The following is a 23,433-nucleotide window of genomic DNA, read 5'->3' as shown; positions in this document are numbered from 1 at the left end:
CAAAACCAAATTCAAATCCCAAACCGGCACCTGGAAGGGTGACGGCGGAAATACATTAGTCAGTCCTTTAAGAAACTGGGAAATCAAAGGAATCTTAAAATAAGAACATTCTTCAGATGAGCGCTTAAAGATGGACAGCGCCGCCAGGTAACCTTTAATGGTACCCACTTGAAGGCCCTTGTGGGCCAAAGTAAGCAAGCAAGACAAAACCATAGGAATGGAGCACTGAAAAAGATCAACACTGTGATCCCTGCACCAGTCGCAGAACTTACGCCAACGGTACAGGGATTTTGTTACAGGCCACCTGGCCGAAAGCAACACCTCCATCACGTCATCTGGGAGGTCCCAATCCTTATACCTCAAACTTTCAGATACCAAGCGTGAAGGTTGAGAGTCTTGACCCCTGGATGGAGAACCTGACATACACCCCCCCCCCCACCCTCCCTCGAGAGAGAGCAGATCCTCTCGATGGGGAAGACGGCGTGGAGGGCAGTGTCATGATCTCTGCTTCCAAAAGGTCAGGGTTTTCCCAACTCCCTTGGAAGCAGATCCATAACCCAGGTTCCGAGTGCCAACCAGTCCCAATTGGGACCTTTTGGACCCAGTCCTGGCGCCAGTGGCACCAGGCTCATAAATATGCCCAGTCCCAGCGCTGGAAGCGCCGGGCTCATAATGCTTGGGTGGACTTACCTTCAGCAGACCATGCTGCTTACTTGCCTGCCAGTTGAGCCTCTGATCCTCTTCTGTTTGGAACTACTTTTCCTGTTGGGTGGGGCTGGAGCCACTCCCTAGATTCAGAACACTGGAACTCTTCTGGAAGGCAGGAACTCTTTTCTTACCAGGAACTCTTTTCTTACTTAGGCGTGGCTGTGGAAGGAGACACCTAAGCACTACAGGAGGCTATTTAAACCACACCCGGTGGATGAATCTTGCTTTGCGTTATTCTGCAACCTCTGCAGCAGAACGCTCATCGTGTCTTCTGCATCCGGTCCTGGGCCTAAGGAAAAAGGCTTACAATCCTGAATCCAGTCTTCAGCAACACCTATAAAGACAAGAAAGAACAGGTTAGCATTCCGGCATCTGAAAGGCAAAGGCTTACCATCCTGAATCCAGTCTTCAGCAACACCTATAAAGACAAGAAAGAACAGGTTAGCATTCCGGCATCTGAAAGGCAAAGGCTTACCTACTCTTCGTGCGCTCCGGAGGTCTTCACACTGCATTCCGGCATCTGAAAGACAAAAGTTTACCAACTCTTCGCACGCTCCGGAGGCCTTCGGCGCTGCATCCCGCATCTGAAAGACAAAACAAGGTGCGTTTAAAGACTTTGGGGAACTTTAATACTCACGTGCCATTACTCCTTTCCACATCTAATCCAGTGGGTATTCCGGCACCCTGCAGCCGCTCCGAACTCGTACCTGCAAAATAAAAAGACAGTTAGAGCGCATAGTGAAGCAGGCAACAAGCGCTTACTTACGTGCTTCCAGGCGCTTCTATTCATCACACGGGCTCCATCTTCAACTCACTTCAGCCCGTCATCCGCCATCGCCGGAACCCTGCAAAACAAGAGACATCATTACTAAAGACTTTAAAGACATTTGAATGACTCGAAACTTACCGTTCGTGCAGTAAACGACGGACAGCAGTCCTCTGAAGTCAAGAGGCCTGCGCTACCTATCCAGTGAAGAAACTGGTTACAGCACCCTGCCCCGAGGCAGATGGAGAGCTCGGCATTCACTTACCTAAGACATCTTACTCTACACGTCAGGCATACAGTGCACAGAGGTCCAGCCCAAAGAGCCAACCGGGTGCTACACATCACCTTTGAAGATACGGTAGTCGCCCAGTCAAGACCGGCGCCTCTGCGAGAATCAGGTGAGCGTTACAGGCAGATTGACATTTCCAGAAGGTCCGGGTACCACGCACTCCTGGTCCGATCCGGAGCAATGAGGATCATGTGGGAACCAAACCTCTGTAACCTCCACAACACTTGAGGAATGTCGGGGACTGGAGGAAAAGCGTACAGCAGTGGGAATGACCAATCCACCACGAACGAGTCTCCTAAGGCTCCTCTTAGAGGAAATTCCCTTGAACAGAATTTCTCACACTTCCAGTTGACACTGGTGGCGAAGAGATGCACTTGCGGGGTTCCCCAAAGGGCAAAGATCTCCTGAAGAACTTCCTGAGCCAGCTCCCACTCGTGGGTGACCGTGCTCTGCCTGCTCAGAGCGTCCACCGCCGCATTGTCGTCTCCGGCCAGATGAACTGGCGAGATCGAAATTTCCTGCTGGATGGCCCAGAACCAGAGCTGCATTGCCTTTCTGGACAACGGAAGTGACCAACCCCCTTTTTTGTTGAGGTAATGCATGGCCACTGTGTTATCCGTCATGATCAGGACACTCTTCCCCCGTACAGAGGGCAGAAATGCCTTCAGGGCAAGCCTAACAGCCCTCAGCTTTAACAAATGGATGTGGAGTCTGGACTCTGACAGAGACCAACGACCGTTTGGCGGTCAAGTCGTTGGCATGAGCCGAACGGGATCCGACATCTTGCCAGAGAACTGCGACCACTGCATCTTGAGCGCCCACTGCAGGGATCTCATCCGCAGCCTGACCGCTGGCACCAGAAAAATGCAGGATGTCATGAGGCCGAGCAACCTTAAGAATTCGAAACCCGGCAGACTCTGGGCATGTTGAAACTTGTCCACCATCTGCACAATGTGATGAGCCCTTACCTTGGGAGGCGAACACTTCCCCAAGGACGTGTCCAACACAGCCCCGATGTACTGGAGCTGTTGGGATGGTATCAGGTGCGACTTCTTGAAATTCAGGGAGAAGCCCAGCCTGTGGAGGGTGCGGCAGGTGACAGTGAGATGATCCAACGCTAGCTCGGGAGAGCGCGCCCAGATCAGCCAGTCATCCAGGTAGGGGTAGACGTGAATCCCCCCTTGCCTGAAGTACGCTGCCACCACCACCATGAGCTTGGTGAAGACCCTTGGGTGCAGGTCAATCCGAACGGCAGGACCCGAAACAAAGTGCGAGTCGCCAGGACAAACCTCAGGTACTTCTGTGTGCGGGATGGATTGGCACATGGAAGTAAGCATCCTTGAGCTCTAGAGACACCAACCAATCCTGAAGTTGAAGGGCCTGGAGGACTTGTGAAAGAGTGACCATCTTGAACTTGTCCTTCCGGAAAAGTTTGTACAACCAACGCAAGTCCATGATGGGTTTCAAACCCCCGTCTTTCTTTGGGATCAAAAAATAAGGGGAATACCATCCCTTGTTCTTCTCCGCTACAGGCACCAGTTCTATAGCACCTTCCTCCAGCAGGGACAAGATTTCCTGCGCAAGGAGCGGAACCGGAAGCTTCAAAGAGTTTCCCCGGTGGATTGTCTTGAGCCTGCTGAAGGAAGGTAAGGCAGTAGCTGTGGGCTATGGTCTCCAGAACCCACGCATCTGAAGTAATGGCACGCCATTTTTCGAGATGCTGAGACAGCCTGCCCCCAACCGGCAAAACATCCAAACCCGACTGAAGGGCCTCACACATGTCATCCTCGCCATCCTGCCCGATAGCAAGGAAACCAACCCTTTCTTCCCCCTCTGGAATACGCTCAACCGCAAAAGAAACACAATTCCACAGTGTGTGTGTAAACTTTGCCAAGGCACACCTGGAGTTGGCCGATTTCAAGGCCATGCTCCCAGCAGAAAACACCTTCCGTGCCCAACTGTCGAAGTGCTTGTCGTCCCTATCCGGAGGGATGGAAGGGTACGCCGCCTGCCTCAAAGTGGCCGTAGCCGCTTGAACCACCAAACTCTCAGGAGTGGGGCAAGTATATAAATAGCTGGGGTTGCTAACGTAAGGGCAGTATTTTTTGGTCAAGGACTTATTAACATAGGACTTATTAACAGCCGGAAGAGAATCCGGGGACTGCCAAGCAGCTGCCACCCTTTTCTGTAAGGAAGGATGAAAAGGCAAAACCGGGTCAGAGGACGGACCCTGATCTAAAATGTCCATCAGGTTGTCCTGCACAAAGTCTTCAGGAGGACTGGACCAGCCCAAATACTCCGAGACCCGTGACATAAGCCTTCTGTATGAAGACTCTGCATGAGTCCCAGGCTCAGGTCTACCAAAGTCCTCTTCCGGGGAAGTGGCCAACCCACTGGCATCATGGATGGAATGTCTCAACTCCTCCAACTGACTGTCACCAGAAAATTGTGGAGCCTCATCCAGTACACCAGGGTCCTCAAACTCAGACCTCTCCTCCGCTTCGTAAATGTCATCCAGAGGGAGGTGAAACCCAGGTCTGGTGACAGATGAGGGCCTGGAGTCCACAACTGGCCTCACAGACTTCGACGTAGCCTTCCTAGGAGGATCCACGATGTCCGGGAACTCCAAAGTCACACTCAGATAAAAAATCCATGAAGGTGGCGAAAGCTTTGAAGGCTTCGATGTCGAGAGCGTCGACATCCTCAACGCCGGGAGCGCCGAAGGCTTCGTCGTCGACACAAGTGCCGATGGCGCCGTGGGCTGGTGTGAGGGCAAAGCGTTGACATCCGAGTCGGACGGACACGGCACCGATCAAGTCGACGCCGGCCTCAAGCCCTCAATAGGTAGCTGCGGTCTCGCTGGGGACGAGGACCGAGACCTAGAGACACGTCTCTTGCGACCTTTCGATTCCTTGTCCATACGAGACCTGAGCGGCTCCCGATGTGTGTCGCGTCGTGAAACCGAGCCCGAAGGCGTGCGAGCCACGGAGCGAGACCGATCCTGGCCGGCTTTGTCAGAAGGTGCGACCGGACCCATGTCCTGCGATTGAAAAATTGCCATCATGGATTTCTTAAACGCCGCCCATTCCTCCGGAGTCGAGGACTTCGTAGTGCACGTAACTTTCCTCGATGCACCATCCTCCGAAGAGGACGGGGAAGGCGACCGGTGACGCTGCTTCCTCGAGTGCCGGGACGAGGAAGACGAGTGGCGGGAACCACTCCGGGACAGAGATCCATGGGACTCCTTCCGACACAGAGAGTCGCCCCTCGAGTCATCGTGGAAACCCCCTTGGACTAAGTCCGGGATTTAACAGGCTTCGAGCCCCTACCTACCTGGAGGGGTCGAAGACATCTTCAATGAAGAAAACACACGAGGCGCGCCGAGTCTCACAAAGTTAACACGTTCACAGAAAAAACAGAACTGAGGCTACAGGCGCAATGTGTCCTATTTATAACATCCTGTGACATCGTCCTCGATGGAGGCCCTCAAGGGACACGGACCCGACGCCATCGACGCAGGAGGCCCTCTGCCGAAAAAGTTTCCGAAGTGCACGGCTGTGGACATTACATGTCAAAAATGTGGAATACGTTGGAGGACACAATCCATTCGAAATTTAAATTATCTTGTATCCACCCTGTTTGCTATGTTGGCCCCAACCTGTACACACCTCCTAATTAAATCCCTTTGTAACACTTGAGTGAAGCTGTCCTGACAGATGGTGGCATCATGGGATATTTAGGGTTTGTTAGGTTAAGCTATGCACAGCCCAGACCTACCAATTGCCTTCTGCCTAGCATAGAGAAGGGACACTGAGAAAGGAACTGCGGGCCACAAAGATAATGAGAAGGGAAGGAATCACACCAGCCCTGGCAAGTCATCATAATGGCAGACCCATGGGATCCAGCCGCGATCCTGCTACCCGTTTAAGATAGCGGGTCTCATCATGAGTTGGGCCTTAGCCCTTAAATGCAGCAGCAACACTATTACCGCCACATTTAGGGGCTGGCCCAATCTCTGGCCCCATACCTGGACGCATTCAACTCCAGCTTAAACCTGGAGGTGAATGCACCGATGGAGAGGGCATCTTCGGCACTATTAGCGAAGGCACAATTTGCGCAGGTGCTAATTGTGCCCCCCAGGCCAATTGGGTCCAATAGGGAAAGGGGAATTACAGCTATGCCGCTACTTGCGATTTGTGCCAGGATACCGCCAATCTCCCGATGAGGCCCAGTGTCTCGGATGAAGGGGACTGGACCACTATAGACACTGATGAGTCTGTACAACTGGGGAAGTCACTTCGATCAAAGAGGATCGAGCAGAAAAGACACTCCCTATCAGAAATACACCAAGGGTCAGGAGAAGTGGATGTGTCAACACACTGCTGTTTGGCCCAAGCATTATATGCCACACTTTCACATAGCCTGTCTGGCCCAATCGGGTCAGCCATGGAGGAGAGACACAGCACCAATCAGGACTTAACCAACACCATACCAGATTGTACCACTATGGATCCCAGTGGGAAAGCAGGCACCACCAAGTATTTCAAAACATCATAGATAAGCTGGTGCAGGTACAAATCGCTATATTGTGGCAATTACAGGCTCCACGATCCTGGAACACCCTCCTGTATTAGTATGTGAAGGGAGAAGACTGAGACACCTGAAGGTGTCTCACTTACTAGTTCCCAGGGATCTGTCATCCAGGTGGTCAGGACATGGCCATCGCTATTGGATCCAGTTCCTGGGAGTGGACCAGTGGGGGAGGATCACCTGGATGAGGGGTCTTCATGGAGTGGAGGTGGGATGCCTAAGGGTGAAACGCGGTACCCCCTTCCTTATAACACCTTTTCCCCATCCTAACCCGTAGGATATTCAGACGTTCTAACCCCCCCCTTCCAATACAAACACTTTCGTACACTGTGACAGACAACGGACTAACACCCGAGCCGTTTACCTGACATGTCCAAACACCAGGGTCAGGCAGAGTCAGGCAATTGATAATAACTACGCACACCTGAAAGCCCTTTCCCTTCCCCACAGGGATAAAAGGCAGAGCATGAAAGCACACTACGTGCAAGGCCAACCAATGAGGAAGCAGCCATTCCGAGCCGGCAGTTCAAACGGAGAAGAAAGGCGGCAACACCTGAGAGGATGATAAGGAGGGAAGCGCCCTTGCCCCTTTCAACCCAGACCCACAAAGCCTCTGTGAAAAGAATCACAAGATTGGGATTTACCGCTGGTGTGTGGCATAATGGATGTCAATGGTGTACGGGGCCTCCCGCATTGATAACCCAGGCGGGGAGGCACAGTTGCAACTGTGGTACCGTCCTTGACTCCAGAGGCAAGACAAGCCAACGGGATGAGCCGGTGAGTCGGAGAGAGTGGATAGCAAACCGGACTGTGTTGAGCGCATATATAGCGCGTGTATATAGCGCGTGTATAAAGGTATGAACCTTTAAACAAAGAACTTATTTGTGAAAACTTTTAGGAAAGTCCAGTGAAGGACCAGCTGCAGAGTGGTCAGGCACCACGTAATCGCTCATGCGAAGGACTCTGGCTGGTCCCCTTTGTTGAAACTACAAGTACCAGGAGACCCTAGGAGAGCCCAGCATGAGGAGTCCGAGGGGTCATACAAGGGTTGAGTCAAACCCCTTGTACAATCGAAATTCGTTGACACATTGACAAGAAGGAAAGGAACGTGTATTAACAGAACTGTGTATAGCTTGGCTGGGGCTGAGACCGGAATTTAGGTTAAAAGGGAACCTAAGTGGTCTGAAGGGACTGCTTTGTGAACTGTGGTAAGTGTGAACCCGACAGAGGATTGCCAAGAGAAAGCTAGGGGAAGGGAATCCCACTTTCTGATGTGATTGTGAACATTGTGAACTAAGGCAAGTGTGAACCCGACAGAGGAATGCCGAAAGAAAGCTAGGGCAAGGGAACCTTCGCTTTCTGATGAGAATGAGCAAATCATGTGTTAGAATGGCTATGTGAACACAACGGAGGGATGCCAAGGGGAAAGCTAAGGAGAGTGAATCCTGCATATTGATAAAGCAAAGTGAACTGTGTGTTTGGCAAACGTGAACCCAGCTGAGGGATGCCTAGGAATCAAGGTGAATAGGAATACACCCATGAACATTGTGTCGACAAGAGTGAACCCGGCTGAGGGCTCTCTGCAGTGAATGGTTGTTTAAAAAGATATTGAGACTCTTGAATGTTACATTGTGAATGAAAGGGCGCAGTGAACCTGACTGAGGGAGGCCCACGTTGTACGAGGGATCGGAGTTTGGCACAGGGGGATCCTAAGGCGAAGAGTAATCGGCCCATGAAGATGTATTGATGGAAATTTTGTTTTGTGGATTGTAACACATCAGGTCCTCTGATGCAAAAGACTTTGTGTAAAAGAGACTTGGCCACAGAAGGGCCTGATATTTTGGAAACTAACTGTAACCTTGTGCTGGCGAGGCCCAGGAGTGTGCTATGCTCATAAGTCCCGCCTTGTCCTGTGCTAAAAACACGGGGAAGGGAGACCCCAGCCATCCCATCCTGACTTATCATTTTGAGAACACTTCTTTCTTTTTTGATGAATATTATCCCACACTATTACTAACTTAGCAATAAGGATTGGCAATAGTTATTTTTAGTATAGGCCCTTTATATTTGACAAGATGCCACTAGGACTGCCTTATTATGATTTGATGGTCGTAGCTTGCTCCCATCTTGGATTTAGGTTTAGATTAAGCATTTTTCTCACCCATTTATAGAGTTTTAAAAAAAACCTTGATTGAACTGTGATCACTTGTGTCTGTCTTTACTGTTGCCACCATGACTACCTTGCAAGACCAAGAGGAGATTTCTTTTAAACTGACTGGATTGTAGAGGTGGGCAAATGGAAATGGGACAACTGGCACTTCTATATTGCTCCCGTTACTGATAGAACTACAGTCTACCTTCCAGGTCCTGGACGTAGATGGGGCCATGGCCTAGAAGGACTTACACAATACGATCCCAGAGAGACTCGGGTGTTACGCCAAGTACCAGCGGCAGCAGGTAAGAGAAATGCGAGTTCTGCCCCAAGAGACACCTCAACATACGGCATACAGGATCTGGTTTCTGGTGAAGTGGCTGACCCGACTGACTCCTTTGAGGAAGTCAAGGAGATAATTATCCTTCAGCTGTTCTTTCGGTCAATATCAACCAACTTGCAGCGGCACATCAGACAACCCCATCATCCCAAGATAGAACTGGCTATCCAAACTGCTATTGGGGTGCATCGGTCCGAGCTATACAGAACAGTAGTTCCTGAGAATCTGCCTAGGAGACAAGGAGACCACTACCCCCATCACCATTATCACCAAGCATAGGAGGTGCAGAGGAGAAAGTGTTTCAAGTAACACAGCAAATCTAGAGAAAACACAAGGTAAAGTCACTGCACCAATGGGCCGTAGCAGCAGATGGGACCTAGCAGCAGATGCTCGAGCCCAAGAGACCATCTGGACCCATTCAAGAGACTGTCCCACCAAAGTGCAAAGCATGTCGGAGGGTGGGCCATACTGACAGATATTGTATGCCAGTACCACCTCAGAACCAATCGATAACAATTACTGCCGACCAGAGGAGGAACCAGAAGAGATGATGCCTGGTAGCTGAAACTGGAGTACCAAATTGTAAAGACGCTAGAGCAATCATCAGCCTGGCCAAGGCATGATCTACCAGGGTCTAAACTGTTCCTATCTGGATAGGTCAGGAAGTACAAGTCTTGTTCAATTCCAGTTGTCGCCAGACTGTGATTAGGCTAGTCCTTGTCTTGCCTGAAAAAGTTGACTCCAGTCATCTCACAGCTATAACTGATGCCCACAAAGACGGTGATGTATACGACACTGCACATCTTCGGTTCTCAGCAAATGGAGAAGAATACATAGGGAGATGGCAGGGATGCCTGGTCTCCACAAGAAGGAAATCCTTGGGATAGGTCTACCGCAGTGTGATGAACAGTTCTATGAGGACCAAATTTGGAATCAAAATAAGAAGCCCCAGAAGATGGTATGCTGGTCTGAAAGATCCAATCAGTTGCTAGAGTGAGCCCGGGATTTCCATCAGGGGGACGTGCAAACCAAGCCTCCCAATCCATTACAGAATGAAAATCAGAAGGCCATGGAGAACCCACTTGACCTTTACTTACAACCCTTAGGAGATGTAGAGGGGTAGATAGAGTGGTCGAAGTGAGCGAGAACGGTCGGGAGCGAGCAGAGTTCCACTACTTTTTTTCAACCATTTTCACCATTCTGGAACTCTTCTTTGTGAATTTAAAGCACATTTATCCACTTTACCATCCAATAGCAGTTACAGCTAAACTGAAATCTGTTACAACTCAAGGCTGCAACCCTTGAAAAATGTGTAGCACCTTGCTCCCCGCCCGGGTCACAGTTCCACTACATTTTTTGGTACACTCTACCATTGGATAGATATGCAATGAGGTACCCTGCTGGGATTTGGGGGTGCCGAGCGAGCGATCTTAAAACCCACCGAGGTCACCTCCACAGCACCCCTCATAGCAGCAGACAATCTCTCAATATGGTAGCATTCCCTGACAATCTCACTTGAGAGCAAGGATCCTGGTGAAAGGAGACCTGCGTTCTTGAGCAGCGTTACTGTTCCAAATCTTTGCGGCAGACATAACCAGCCCTGGAGGACATGCGAGTCACAGCAACTTCGTAAGCTATGGCTTTTGTGTTCTTTGTAGACCTCCTTCCTGAAGACTCTCCAAAAGTCTATAATGAGGTAGCAAAGACTTGATGTTTGAGGTACTTGGCTCTTGACCCCTTCTGCAGTTCTTGGGGCTCATGCATACATCTTACTCATGATGCTGGGGATAGGATGTATACACTGGTGGATCACCCCTATACTACCTCGGGGGCCAGCATTGCAGAGTTGACAACAGCCCCCAGGGTCCCTCCGATCCGATCCCTCAGTCTCTTCAATGTGACCATGCCACAATACCTTAATTCCACATCAGTGATAGGTAACCCATATTCTGCACCCTTGATAGGGAACCCATTTTAGTCCCACTGAGCCAAGCATCAAGTGTCTTCCCGGAAAACAAAGATTTGGGGAAAATATTTTTGACGTTAAGAACGTGGCAATTTAGTGGGAAAATCTCATTAAAAAAAACTTCAAAGGAATTTCAGCTTTATCCATCTTACTGGTGGGAATATGTTAATTAACAACATTTAGCAGCCTCAAGGCAAAGCAGTACCGTAAGAGATCCACACAAACTATGGTAATTATTTTTACTTTTGTCTGCGACCCACTTTTGTGGACTTCAAATTCACCAGTGTCAAGTAGGTGCTAAAATGGTCTTCAAACATTTTTATTAAACCTCTTACATGTAAAATAAGCTACAACATTTAGGATTAGGATATCTTACAGAGAAATAGATCTTCATAAGCCTCATTTTTAGTGGTGCGCTTTAATTTGTCACAATAAATTAATGCAATTTGAAACATTACATAGGAACCAACAAATTCCACAGCTTCTGAAGCGTTATTCTCCAAAACATTTGAATCAAAAAGATGTCAGATGTACCTACTTTCTCTCAACAAATAAGCAAACTTTGTCATTGCAATGTTTGAAATGTTCTAATCTGGGGTTCCACGTGTTAATATCCCCGCAAAAATATCGCCATATTTTTGCGGCGATATTGACCCATGGACCCTGCGGCAGACACACTCGCAACCCAAGCATTATTTTAAAATCCGCGGGGGACACCCACGCAACCCCCACAAATTATCCCCCCCAAAAATATTGCCTATGGCGAGACAAACAGCCATATGTACAGCGATATTTTTGGTGGGGATATTTTGTAGGGATACCCAATTTGGTCTTCCTTTTTAAAAGCACCTTCTGCAAAGTACACAGGCAAGAAGAATACTGGATACAGGTGTCTCTGTCAAATTCACTCTGCACCCCCTCTGCTCCACTTGAGGCACATGCTTTGTTGTACATTGTTTTTCACTTTACATGTTTGCATCCTTTCTACAATCCTGGAAATGTGTTTGTAAAATCCAAGGTGACTTCATTCCATTTGTGTAGAACATTGTGATGTAGGAGTGACATCATAATGTAGTCGTTATAAATCACATAGTCGCACTGTGTTTTCGGACCACACCCAGTAAGAAAGAAATCTTGACAGCCTGTACATAGATACGTTGTTAAAAAATCATGGTTGCCAACTAGTCAGGCACATGAAGCAGTTTCCAATACTTAAGAGTCAATGACACACAAATAAAAAAAAGTCTTACATTTTTCTTCATTTCAACAGTGTGCCATCTGACTTATGCGAGTCAAAAGTATCAAATATTTGTCACATCTTAGAAGTTTGTTCCCACACCTAGTTCACGTCAAGTTTTACTTTTATATTCATGGCAGCTAGTTCAGCAACAAAATATCGGAACACATAAGGTACAGAGATGGTGTCAATTGTATCACTTCGATTGCACACAGTGCAATTGTATTTTCTGTGGCGCATGGCTGACCAGGAAGGGGGAGGCTTCTCTAGCAGCGGAGACAACAGGCTTCCACACTCCATGCAAACATGGGCCACAGATCGGTCTGAGCAGTTGAAGAGTCGGTCGTGGAGTAAAAATGATGTACCATGAGCCAGCAGGGCATCCCGTTCCATTTCACCGAACCGTATCCCACCCTGAACATTGCGCCCGCCAATGGGTTGATTGGTGACTTTGTCCCTAGCTCCAGTTGTTCTCACTTGGAACTTGTCAGAGACCATGTGCCGTAGGCGCTGGTAGTAAACTACTCCGATAAAAATGTCTGCTTCAAGTTCAAGCCCACTGATCCCGCTGTACAGCCTCTCTGTGCCATAGAAATTATAGCCGGCGGCCTTCAGCATCTCTCCGAAATACTCCAGGGCAGAGTTCTCTTCTGAAAAGGTGAAGGGAGTGGCATCATGGCAGAGGCCATGCAGCGCTGCAGATTTTCCTGCCATACTTTCAATTAGCATTCCAATGGTCATTCTGGAGGGGAAACCATGGGGATTAAAAAGGATGTCTGGGACCATACCACTCTCGGTAAATGGCATGTCTTCGGCAGGCCATAGACGGCTTAAAATACCCTTCTGTCCATGCCTGCTTGCAAACTTGTCTCCAATGGTTGGGTTACGAGGGATTCTCATGGTAATGCAAATGCATTTAAACTTTCCACTCCCGGTGTCATTGCTGCACACTTTAATGTTATCCACAACACAGCTCTCTGTACTCCTGAGAAAGAAAGAGACACATGAATTAGTTCCAAGCCTTATTAAAAAGACTGCATGCTACAAGGATCAAAATTAGGTGTAACAAAGAATTTGCCAAACTCAGAATATTTGTTAGTACCAATTGCCTCTAATAAAACCCTTAAACATAATCTGCTGATTACCTAGTGTCCTCTGCGGCCCAAGTGAAAATATATTGATTCTTTCTCGGAGGCAGCAGTCTCGATTTTATTGTTTAACAAGCATTTTTTGGATTTTGGCAACTCAATTTTTGGTTTGAAGCTCCTTTTAACCCGGATACATTAGTATTTTCAGCCACTAACATGGCAGGACATACTTCTGGGTCATATTTTCTCCTCCTACCTCTTGGATTTACCTGAATTAACTTTAACCGGTCACTGTGGCATTTCATTCGCTGTTCACACCACTACTTAAAAAACATGTCATATTCAGGCCTGCTGGTCAGCTGTAACAAACTCTCAAATTATGTGATTACTGAACATCTACAATCACGTCTTGTAATTGTTAGGCAAGTCAGCACCTCTGTTGCCCCGTGCATACTAAAAACCCTTCTGCAACCAGAACAAAATGGTTTACACCCGAAGTTAATGCAATCCGTCACCCTTAATCCAATCCTGAAAGGAAATGGCATGCTAATTATGATTTTAAAAAATACACTGATTTTTTTGAAGCTGCTTCGTTTCTACAAGGTACGCATTGCAGAAGCAAAGATGCTTTATTTCACAGATAGATGAGGCTGTACACCAAACATTTCCAAAGAAACATTACATATTTGGGATAAAATGACAAACCCAGCAGCTACAACTTCGCCCATTGCCACGGACCAAGAGTTCAAAGATTCTTTTTCTGATCATTTTGTAAACAAGATCACCTTAATTAGAGACAGTCTGGCTCTTTGCACTACATGGCTGTTTGAGCCCAACAGCCATTTTATTCCGTTAACACAACCATCAGGTTTACCTATACCCTCTACTATCATTAGATGACTTCCTCATCAACCTTGCTAATGCCAAAGTTTCTGCTTCACCCAACGATATTCTGCCCCCTAAAGTTGCAGAATGTATCCTTCCTTCTTTCTCCTAAGAGATACTCCATATCTTTAACAGTTACCGAATCTCAAGTACCCATTATCTGGAAGGAAGCAGTAGTTTTTGTCCTTTTACTTAAGAAACTGACCTTGAATGCAGCTGACCTACAAAACCGTTGCCCTACATCACAATGTGGTATTCATGCCAAGCCCGGAGGGCGGACATGGCCAGTAAGAGCCTGCCAGCCCGAGCTAAGGGAGGCCTGAGCGAAGCACAGCACTCAGCTCGGACTGTGGGCCGTTACTGGCTATGTCCATCCGACTAGCAGGGCATGAAAGAAATTTGCACCCCAGGGTTCGTCCGAGATTCACACTGCTTGGACAGCCGATCTCCTGTTGAAAAATGAAAAAAGATGGCCACCGCCAGCCGAGTCCCTTTTCCATGCCCATAGCGGCCAGACGGGAGGAGCTCTGGGACCGGAGCGCAATGTTCTGGTCCTGCAGGTAAGTGGAGGGGGTAGGGAGCGCAATCAAGTCATTTTTGGGGGAGGTGGGGCGGGGTGGGGTGGCAACAGGGAGAGGCTTACAGTTGTCTCCTGCACTGAATTTATTTATTAAAATGCGTCACCCGGGGAAGGTCCTCAGGTGGCTGGGACAGCGGGCGGGGATTGTGTATTTTCGTCCGCTGTTCGTGCCACCTGATTGGCAGGTGCAAATTCCTTTTCTAGCCAAACAACGAGAGCTCATTGTCTTGGCTCAGCTTCAACCATTTGTTTGTTAATGTTTAAAGTATTTGTACGGCACACGGTCACCACCGAAGTGATCCACAGGCTCTCTGGTGGATCTGAAAAGGAGAGTGTTGAAAAAAGGGGGTGGGGGTGGAGGGTTATGTAAGGAAGGCATGGTATCAACAGTAAAACAGACGAGTAACCACAGTTCAAGGGTGTTTATTGAACTTTCACAAGGGTGTGATAAATGCCTATCTTAGCCTAAATCTACAGATGGTAGCAAGCTACGACCATCAAATAATAAGACTGCATTCCTAGTGAAGTCTTGTCAAAATAAAAGGGCCCATACTAAAAAACCTATTGGCAATCCTTACCGCTAATTACAAATAGTGTGGGGCAGAGTTCATGAAAAAGAAAGAAGTGTTCACAAAATGATACGTCAGGATGTTTGGGCCCTTGGCCTCCCTGCCCCACGTTTTCAGCACAGGGCAAGGCGGTTCACTCGAGCAAAGCACATACTCTGGCTACTACGGCACAAGGATACAGTCCGATTGTCCCATTGCCAGCATCAGGACCTTCTGTGTCCAAGTCTCTTTACTTCTTAAAAGTCTCATGATTCAGAGGGTCTGATGTACAAAACACGATACAAAGTTCTTTTCTTCTTACAAGTATACATTTCCGTGCTTTACCCTGAATCCCCCTCAGCCGGGCTCAGATCCCCTTTATATCACAATTGTTCTGTGGATCCCCCTCTTCTAGGATCAGACCCCCAAACAAGATACAATGTTCAGAGAATATTCTTTCTCGGGTGATTCACGGTTCACCTGGATACCCTTCAGCCGGGCTCAGATCCTTCCTCTTATCAAATGAGTCCCCCTCAGCTGTGCTCGGACCAGTTTCAGTTCACAGTAAACTATCGAAGACTTTCGAACGTGCACTGGGTTTAGCCTGACCCATTGCAGGACCACTTTGATCTCAAAATTCCTTTAGCACTTAGCATCAGTTGCATACCTAACAGAGACTTTCGAATGAGCACCCATGTGGCGCTGAACCACTCTGCCTATGGTATCTTTCTTGGCCTCCCAAAGTTTAGTCACTCTTTTGGTTTTCAATTATATTCACGTTGCTGGTTACATATGTTTCACAGACTGTTCTTTTTAGATTTCTTCATACAATGTTGCCGCTTGCAACCTTGGTTCAAAGACGGACTTGTTTGGTATCAGTCTCTCCAACTCACCGGCTGTGCTGTCTTCTCTGGCGCTGCTTTGTTGTAGGAGCCAAAGACAGTACCACGGTGGCAAATGTTCCTCCCCGCCTTGGTTATCATTGCGGGAGAGCCCCGGGTACCTCTGACACACAATGCAACTTTGTTCAGCTCTAGTTCCCGGTCTTAGGTTTCTTACTTTCCAAGGTTCGCAAAAGTAACTGTCTGAAAAGGTCAAGGGTACTTCCCTCCTTGCAACCCTCTCTGGTCTCATCGTCTTTCTCCTCGCATTAAACTGCCATCTTGGAACTGCTGTTTCCTTGTGTGCTTTGCCTCACTCACAGTATGCGTTTGTGCTTCGCCTTTTATCCATCTGGGGAAGTGTGATGGAAGTCAGGTGTGTGTAATGATCAGTAATTGCTTGACATTGCCTGACCATTGTATTGGGACATGTCAGGTATACGGCTGTGGTGTTAGTCCGTTGTCCCTCACAGTGAGCTGTCCATGAGAAGGTGTTTGTGTAGGGAAAGGGGGGTGTTGAGTTCCTAGGTATCCTACCTGGTAGGATGGGGAAAAGGTGTTACAGGGAAGGGGATATGGCGTCTCACCATCCGGTGTCCCACTTCCACTCCCGAAGAACCCTCATCCAGGTGATCCGCCCGCACTGATCCACCCCCATGACAAGAGGGGACGCGGACCACGTGAGGAGCAGGGCAGAAAGGCTGGTGTAAGCTAGGAGGCGTGCCAAGCAGTCTGTTCCCCAGACATGGAGAAGACAAGCAGGAGACATTGAAGCCGCCGAAAGGAGCTGCGGAAAGCTGGTAAGTGTCAGACATTGGGGGAACTGGAGCGCTCCGAGGGGACCTCGAATAACTGTCTCGAGTACAAGCAAGTGCCAAGTACATTGAATACCGAACTGAAAGAAAACTGCTATTTGAGTGAGCATAAGAAAATGCTACATACATTGAATACCGAATTGAAAGAAAACGTCTGCTCGAGTAAGCTATGAGGTGTTGCATGGTGAATGAATATTTAAAGTGAAATCAATACATTGAATATCAACATTATGAGTAGAATTAAAGTGCATGGTGAATTGAGCAAACACTTGAACATTCTAATTATCAATGTGAGAAAGTCATAACTCTGTATCAAGACAAACACTGATACAAAGAGTGTTATGTTAAATATGGAGAATGCAAGTGTGCAAAGTGAAAGCCCAAGGCGGAAGAGACTATCAAGGGCCCAATAGCTTTGGGGAGACTTATGGTTGCGTGACCTGTGGTGCGTGTACCGTGCGGTCTGACAACTGCGCCTAGACCAGGAAGTCTCCTATTATGAACTTTAGAGACCTCAGGAATCAAACCAAGGAAAAGTATAGGGTTACTGGTTACATGACCTTTGATGGGTGGACTGTTTGGTCTGCCAACTGCGCTTACACCAGGAAACCCTGAGTGGAAAACAAGCTATAAAGAACTGTGAAACAATGGGTGGAACGAACCAGAAAGTGGGTCAAACGGACCCTGTGTTTTCTTTTGAACTTTGAGCAGAGGAAACCAGCATGAGTGCTATGTTGAAGTCTTGGATAAGGGAACCCTGAGATTTAACCAATAGGAGAACGTTTTCTTGGGGAAGCGAGTCCCAGGACCTCCTTATTGTGTGAACTGTTGCATTTGAACTTGAGAAAGGGAATCCCAAGACCACCTCTTTTCGTGAACTGTGGGTCATTTGAACTTGGAGAAGATAATTGCTGAACATTATTGAAATCCACCTCTATTGGAATTGTATTGAACTTGGGAATAGGGAACCCAAGAAGAACTCAAGCCGAGAACAGCTTAGCTTTAATTTTGAACACATAGTTTTGTTGAGAAGATTCCAAAACCATGTTTAGTTATAGTTGTGAGGGCAAGCATAGGTTTTGACACAGACACACATTTATTTCCTTAGGCAGGGAAAATCCCACTATAGTATAGGGCAAGTTAGGAATAGACCATTCTGGTTATTAATAAAGTTGTGTTAGAACTACACTTCTATTGTCTGTCATCTCTCTCAATACCATGCCTGTCTCATACTAGCCAATCGCAAATAGTTAAATTAGACAACTTTGCCGCCCAAATTAAACTATTAACATGTGGCTCAGGGCTGTACCGTTCCACTTTACTTTACTTTTTAATCTTTATATGGCACTTCTGGCTAACATAGGTAGCTATGTCCTTTTCTTGAATTATGCGCCAATACTCTGCTTTTTATAAAGCTATCTGGAATCAGAGTTGTCTCAGCCATTAATGTTCAATCCTGTTTATTAGAGATAAAGAACTGGGTGGATGTCAACTACCTAAAAATAGTTTCTGGGATTCTGCCTTCATGCCAACACCACTTTATGGTCTGAGACGTTTGGGAACTACTCAGTGCCATTATCACAGGTAAGAAATCTCAGCCTCATTTTGGACTCCGATCCGTTTCATGCTCAGCAAGTTTCCTATGTAACCAAATCCTGCTTATATCAGCTCAGACCTCTAAGCAGAGTCTTACCTCATTTTATGTTTAATCATCAAATAAGGCTTATTATTATTCTTTATTTGTATATGATTATTAAAGAATCTTTACAAAACATTTTCAATGATACAGGATAAAAGATTTACATCACATGATAGTTATGGTTATTACTTAAAAGGTTTCCATATACACACTAGATTGTCACGTTAAAATACAGAAATTGATCATCATTAAAATACAAGAATCATCCATTAAAAATACAAGAGTCATCGATAGTAGGTTGGTGATTCGACGCCAGTGCCAATATAGGCCAATGTGGAGGCTTTCTAGATTGGAGTTGAGGGAATATGTCCAAAATGAATCACTTTGTATACTATCGTAGTTGTGAACATATCCACCGAGTATTGTCATGTATGTGTTGCCCAAGAATTTTCATTCAGTGAATACTTGTTTGGGGGTCTCTAGGGCACCCGGAACATTGCATATTCGGCACATTCTGTGTCAGTGGGATTTTCTAGTGGGCTCCCACGAAGACCAGAAGTGGTAGTTGATTGGTGCAGAGTCTAAGAATTAGGTTGCGCACCGTCGGAGAGGAACTCTGGCGAAGATAGGGCTGTAGGGCCAGATATCTATGCCTGACAGACGACACATATGTATATAATTCTAGCACCGACAGTCACTCGTAGTTATTGGTCCAATCCCATTGGGCTAGTTTCCAACTGAACAGATTTTTCAGTGTTTCGTATTTAGTCTCCATTTCGAATTCCGGCTGCCATCCTAAGTTCTCATACAGTTGTTTGGGCAGGCTTGAGAATTCGCCATTGCCCACTCTCCAGTTTATCCCTCTGTACACACCCACTATTGTCAACAGCTTACATCTAGGGTAGGAATTAGCTTTGAGGTGGAGTCCCCTCCCGTTGTATAAGCAACTGACCCCTTAATGACACTAGACCCAGTTGCAATCTTAAATATTCCATTGAGGCGTTCTTTGCTAGTCTCAGTACTCGTTTCCAGAAGTAGCCCTCCAATCTGTCGAGCCAGCTAAGATTTGTCATTACTAGGGCCTGCAGGCCATAAAGCACCACTGGGCAAAAAGTTTGTTGATATAGTATACAGATCCTCTCCAAAGAATAGCTGAGTGTTTGGCTCGCAAACTTCACGATCATATTTGTCAGTTTGTGGCCGTTGATCGTTTTGGCCTCGACTATGTGTTTATACCTCAAGCTCCGACTCATGTCCAGGCCTAAGTAGGTATATTTATTGACATACGTCAGGGTACCCAAACTCGTGGTGATCTTAGAGCAATTTATTTTCTTGGCTGAGACCAGCATGATTTTAGTTTTAGTCATTCATTATTACTGGTCAATTCATTCTTTGCTGCAAATTCAACCAGGGTTTCAAACACATGCTTAATACCACTAAGTATGGCTGAATATAACCAGATTCATGGATCAGTCCGGGGATTGTCACCCCACTTATTCTCAGACAACAAACAGCCTGTGACCTCTGCAAAAATGGTAGACAGGTCCCCCATATATAGATTGTACAGCAGGGGGGCCAAAACGCAGCCCTGTTTAGCCAGACCGGAGCTGTTGTTAATCCCTCATCATTTATCCTAACCCTTCCCAACGTACCGTCATGCAATCTCCTCACAATATCCAACAACCATCTTGGGCAGTCCCACCCTGTCAGTTTTGCCCATAGTTTGGAGCAGCTTACCCCATCAAAGGCTGCCTGAAAGACGATAAACACTATGTACAGGGCAGGGAATCCTTTCTTTTCAGCTGCCCGTATCAATATATCCAGTGCTCTCAAGGTATGGGATGGGGACACCCTGGCCAGAATCCTGTTTGGGTAAAATGTAGTAATTTTCTTTCCTCAGCCCATGTTTACACGGGATTCAATACCAGAGTGGAGAATATTTTACCCATTACATCCACGAGGGATAGTAGTCTATAATTCGCTGTTAACAATCGATCACCCTTTTTATAAATAGGGCGGAGATCGACTGTGTCCAAGATTCTGGGATAAATTATCCATGCACAGACTATCAAACAGTAAACACAGTAGTTTCGCCCATCCCTCCGGATCTTGCATTAAAGGAATGGTTCGGTCAGAAATATTATTGTCCCTATGGTTCGGCCATGTGTTTTTAACCATAAGTCAATCGATCGTACAAACATTTCCTATGCACCTTACCCGAGTTTTCGTCTCTTGAACACAAGCGAAATGAGGCAGCAGGGCGCGGCCATCTTGTGATAATCTTATCACTTGCCGTATCGCCCTGGGTGACCTGTGTTTGCGGCATTAAATCATATCCCCTGAGCCTGACATCACTAGACGCGTACCGCCCATTTCACAACGCCAAAGCACGTCTCGTGTCGAACATTATCTGCCCTTCAGCTAATGACGTGTCGCCATGGAAACGGCAGGAAGCCTCTTTCCTCGATAAGTATAAACAGACCGTTTCACAACACACAACAGCAGATTTTCTTTTCCATTCCTCTCACTGTATTTCTTTGAGTATTCTGTGACTCGTTTCTGTGCTCTGGTCAGCTACCTTCGTTGCTTGTAGCCCACGTGAACAGATACCAGTACCACGGCTATAAATAATTTCTGTTTGTTTACCACGCAATGGCAACAATAATGCCCTACCTGTACGAGCCCGAGTATTCCGAGGAGGAATTACTGGAAAGAGAAAGCTGCGTAAACAATGGGCCTTTGGACGACAGTTGGGCGGACGTTTCAACAGACGAAGAGCATGGGCCTAGTGGCATGGACGGTGTTTCCACCTGGTGTACCTGCAATCGGTGCGCGCTAATGCCAACCGAGGAGGAGAACTGCTGCTGCCGAGAAAACTCAGGATGCTTGTCCTACATCTTGCAAGGCGATCCACAGACGCAATGCGTTACCGAGCTGCCAGACTTCACTGCAGCCTGCCCCACACGGTCCGTGTTGAGGATTTTGATGGTGCTTATGCACAAACTTCGCGCAACAGTTCGCCCTCGTAATCCCAGTAATGAGTAAGTATAGTCTGGTTGTGATGTCTGTTAGGCCACTACTATTTCATGGTTGTCCCCTGTATTCTCCTAACTTCAATATATCATTGTCATATCAGTTTAGTCTTGCAATTCTCTAGTAATAGTTGCATAAAAGTCGTTCAATATTGTGCAGTGTCTTGTTAGCATTTGTCCTGGCAAAAATGCCATTGCATGCAAGAATTGTCATTGACAACTAAGGTTTAATACACTTATCTTGGTCATTTAAAAACAGTTTGTATCTTTCTCTTTCACAGGTGGTACAGGCTGGTGGCCTATCGTTCGTACACATGGTGGCTTCATGGGAGGCTTGGACACCGCGTTCAACGAGTAATACCCGCCTGTGTCATTGGTGCCATTAGACAAACTTTCCCCAGTGACAGCGGTCAGTGAGCTGCAACCAGACCTTTACAATGTGTAGTATTTTTGTGCCATCAAATTAAGAAACCAAATAAAACACAACATATTTTTTATTAATTTTGTTTCAGTTTTTAAGTGAAGCAAGTGTGTTACCATTCAGCAGTGTTCCAGTGCCTTGTTTGCACGCCCCAGACCCATCCATCCCCCCTCCACTATCAAAGGCAGTTCGCACCAGTAGATGTGCGCTGCCAAGGGGTGCCGTCAGGGGCGCGAACGGCCAAGGTGCCAAACAACATGTACACTTCAAAAGGTATCTTACGCCCAGCGGCAATTGTTCACATAGCCTCCTCAGACCCCGTGTCTCCAGGCAGGCTCCCCTTGAAGCAGGGTGCTCCCCGGCAATACACTTAATACCACAACATATACACGTCATTTATTCACAAACACACCCCTTTTTGTTATTCTTTATAAACCACTTGATATTTCCCATGAGAACATCTTTGAGCACTGCAAGTCAACTCGTGATCGTGCTACTCTGTGACCGCTTTGAGTGAACTCGTTAGTGTGCTACCTGTGAACATCTCCCTGTTCTCCTGCCACTAATTACTCTGCTTGCTGAATCCAACTGTTTGTTGGTCAAGGTAAGGGCATGTATCCTAATCATATCTCCTTCATTTGTAAATTTATATCTATTTCGAAGTAACATACACACTAGTGCTATGTCAATTTGTCTTATTGCTATTGATTTGAGTTTCTTTTTGTTATGTTATCGATATATCAATTTTTATCAGTGTCAATTGGCATCGTATTGCATCCTTTGCGGACCGTGTCTATAGTGTAAGCATGTTTCCTTTTCGTGCATGATAGAACATTCAAGGGACGAGTAACATGTTCTGATTTTGAACACATCAATGAATTGTTTGTGAAATTTATCCTATAATACAGCCGCACACGCTGCATTGGTTTTGCTGTGGTGTCCAAAAGAAAACGTGCAATGAACAATGTATGGTCCAATTCATTCTTTCTCACATTTTTATGCAAAATAATTTTCTAATAATGTTGACCTTTATTTTGCAGAATTTACAACAATGCCTGCATGTTCTATTTTCGGTTGCCCTTCGAAGACCCATGACAAATCCAAAGGCATTACAATGCATGCATTCCCTAAGACTGTTGATCGAAAAAGAGAATGGGTCAGATATTACGGATATCCACTGCAAAAGCTTGAAAGTAGAGTCAAACAAGTCTTGGAGGACAAGAGGGGTCATCGATACCGCATCTGCAGCCTGCACTTCAACCCGGATATGTACGACACATTCTTGTACACAAAGAGGAATCAACTGAGAACAACTCGTAATTGCTCCCAAATGCTATTCCGACTTTATTCCTGAAAATGCCGCCACAGGTGAGTCACGCTTCCAGATTTAGCTTTACGCCTGTATTTTCGGTGTAAATGTAACTTATAATACTTTCGATATTTATGTGATTGAATAGCTGTTTAAATAATGACTATTTTGCTAAACATCAGTCCTT

At 46.7% G+C, this 23,433-nt stretch overlaps 1 protein-coding gene across 1 annotated transcript in view; it reads right to left on the bottom strand.

The window, feature by feature from the left end:
* Positions 1-11,114: 11,114 nt before the first annotated feature.
* Positions 11,115-23,433, bottom strand: part of POLR1B (RNA polymerase I subunit B) — a 754,587-nt gene continuing 742,268 nt past the window's right edge. The window contains exon 15 of the mRNA XM_069607790.1: positions 11,115-13,033. Coding sequence (XP_069463891.1) covers positions 12,151-13,033 — 883 coding nt within the window. The 3' untranslated portion in view covers positions 11,115-12,150. The remainder of the gene's footprint in view (positions 13,034-23,433) is intronic.

The sequence above is a fragment of the Ambystoma mexicanum genome, chromosome 4q (genome assembly GCF_040938575.1).
Source record: "Ambystoma mexicanum isolate Mex_15411 chromosome 4q, UKY_AmexF1_1, whole genome shotgun sequence".
Lineage (NCBI taxonomy): Eukaryota > Metazoa > Chordata > Amphibia > Caudata > Ambystomatidae > Ambystoma > Ambystoma mexicanum.
Note: the sequence above shows the minus strand (reverse complement) of the source record. Positions and strands in the feature narration are given on the sequence as shown.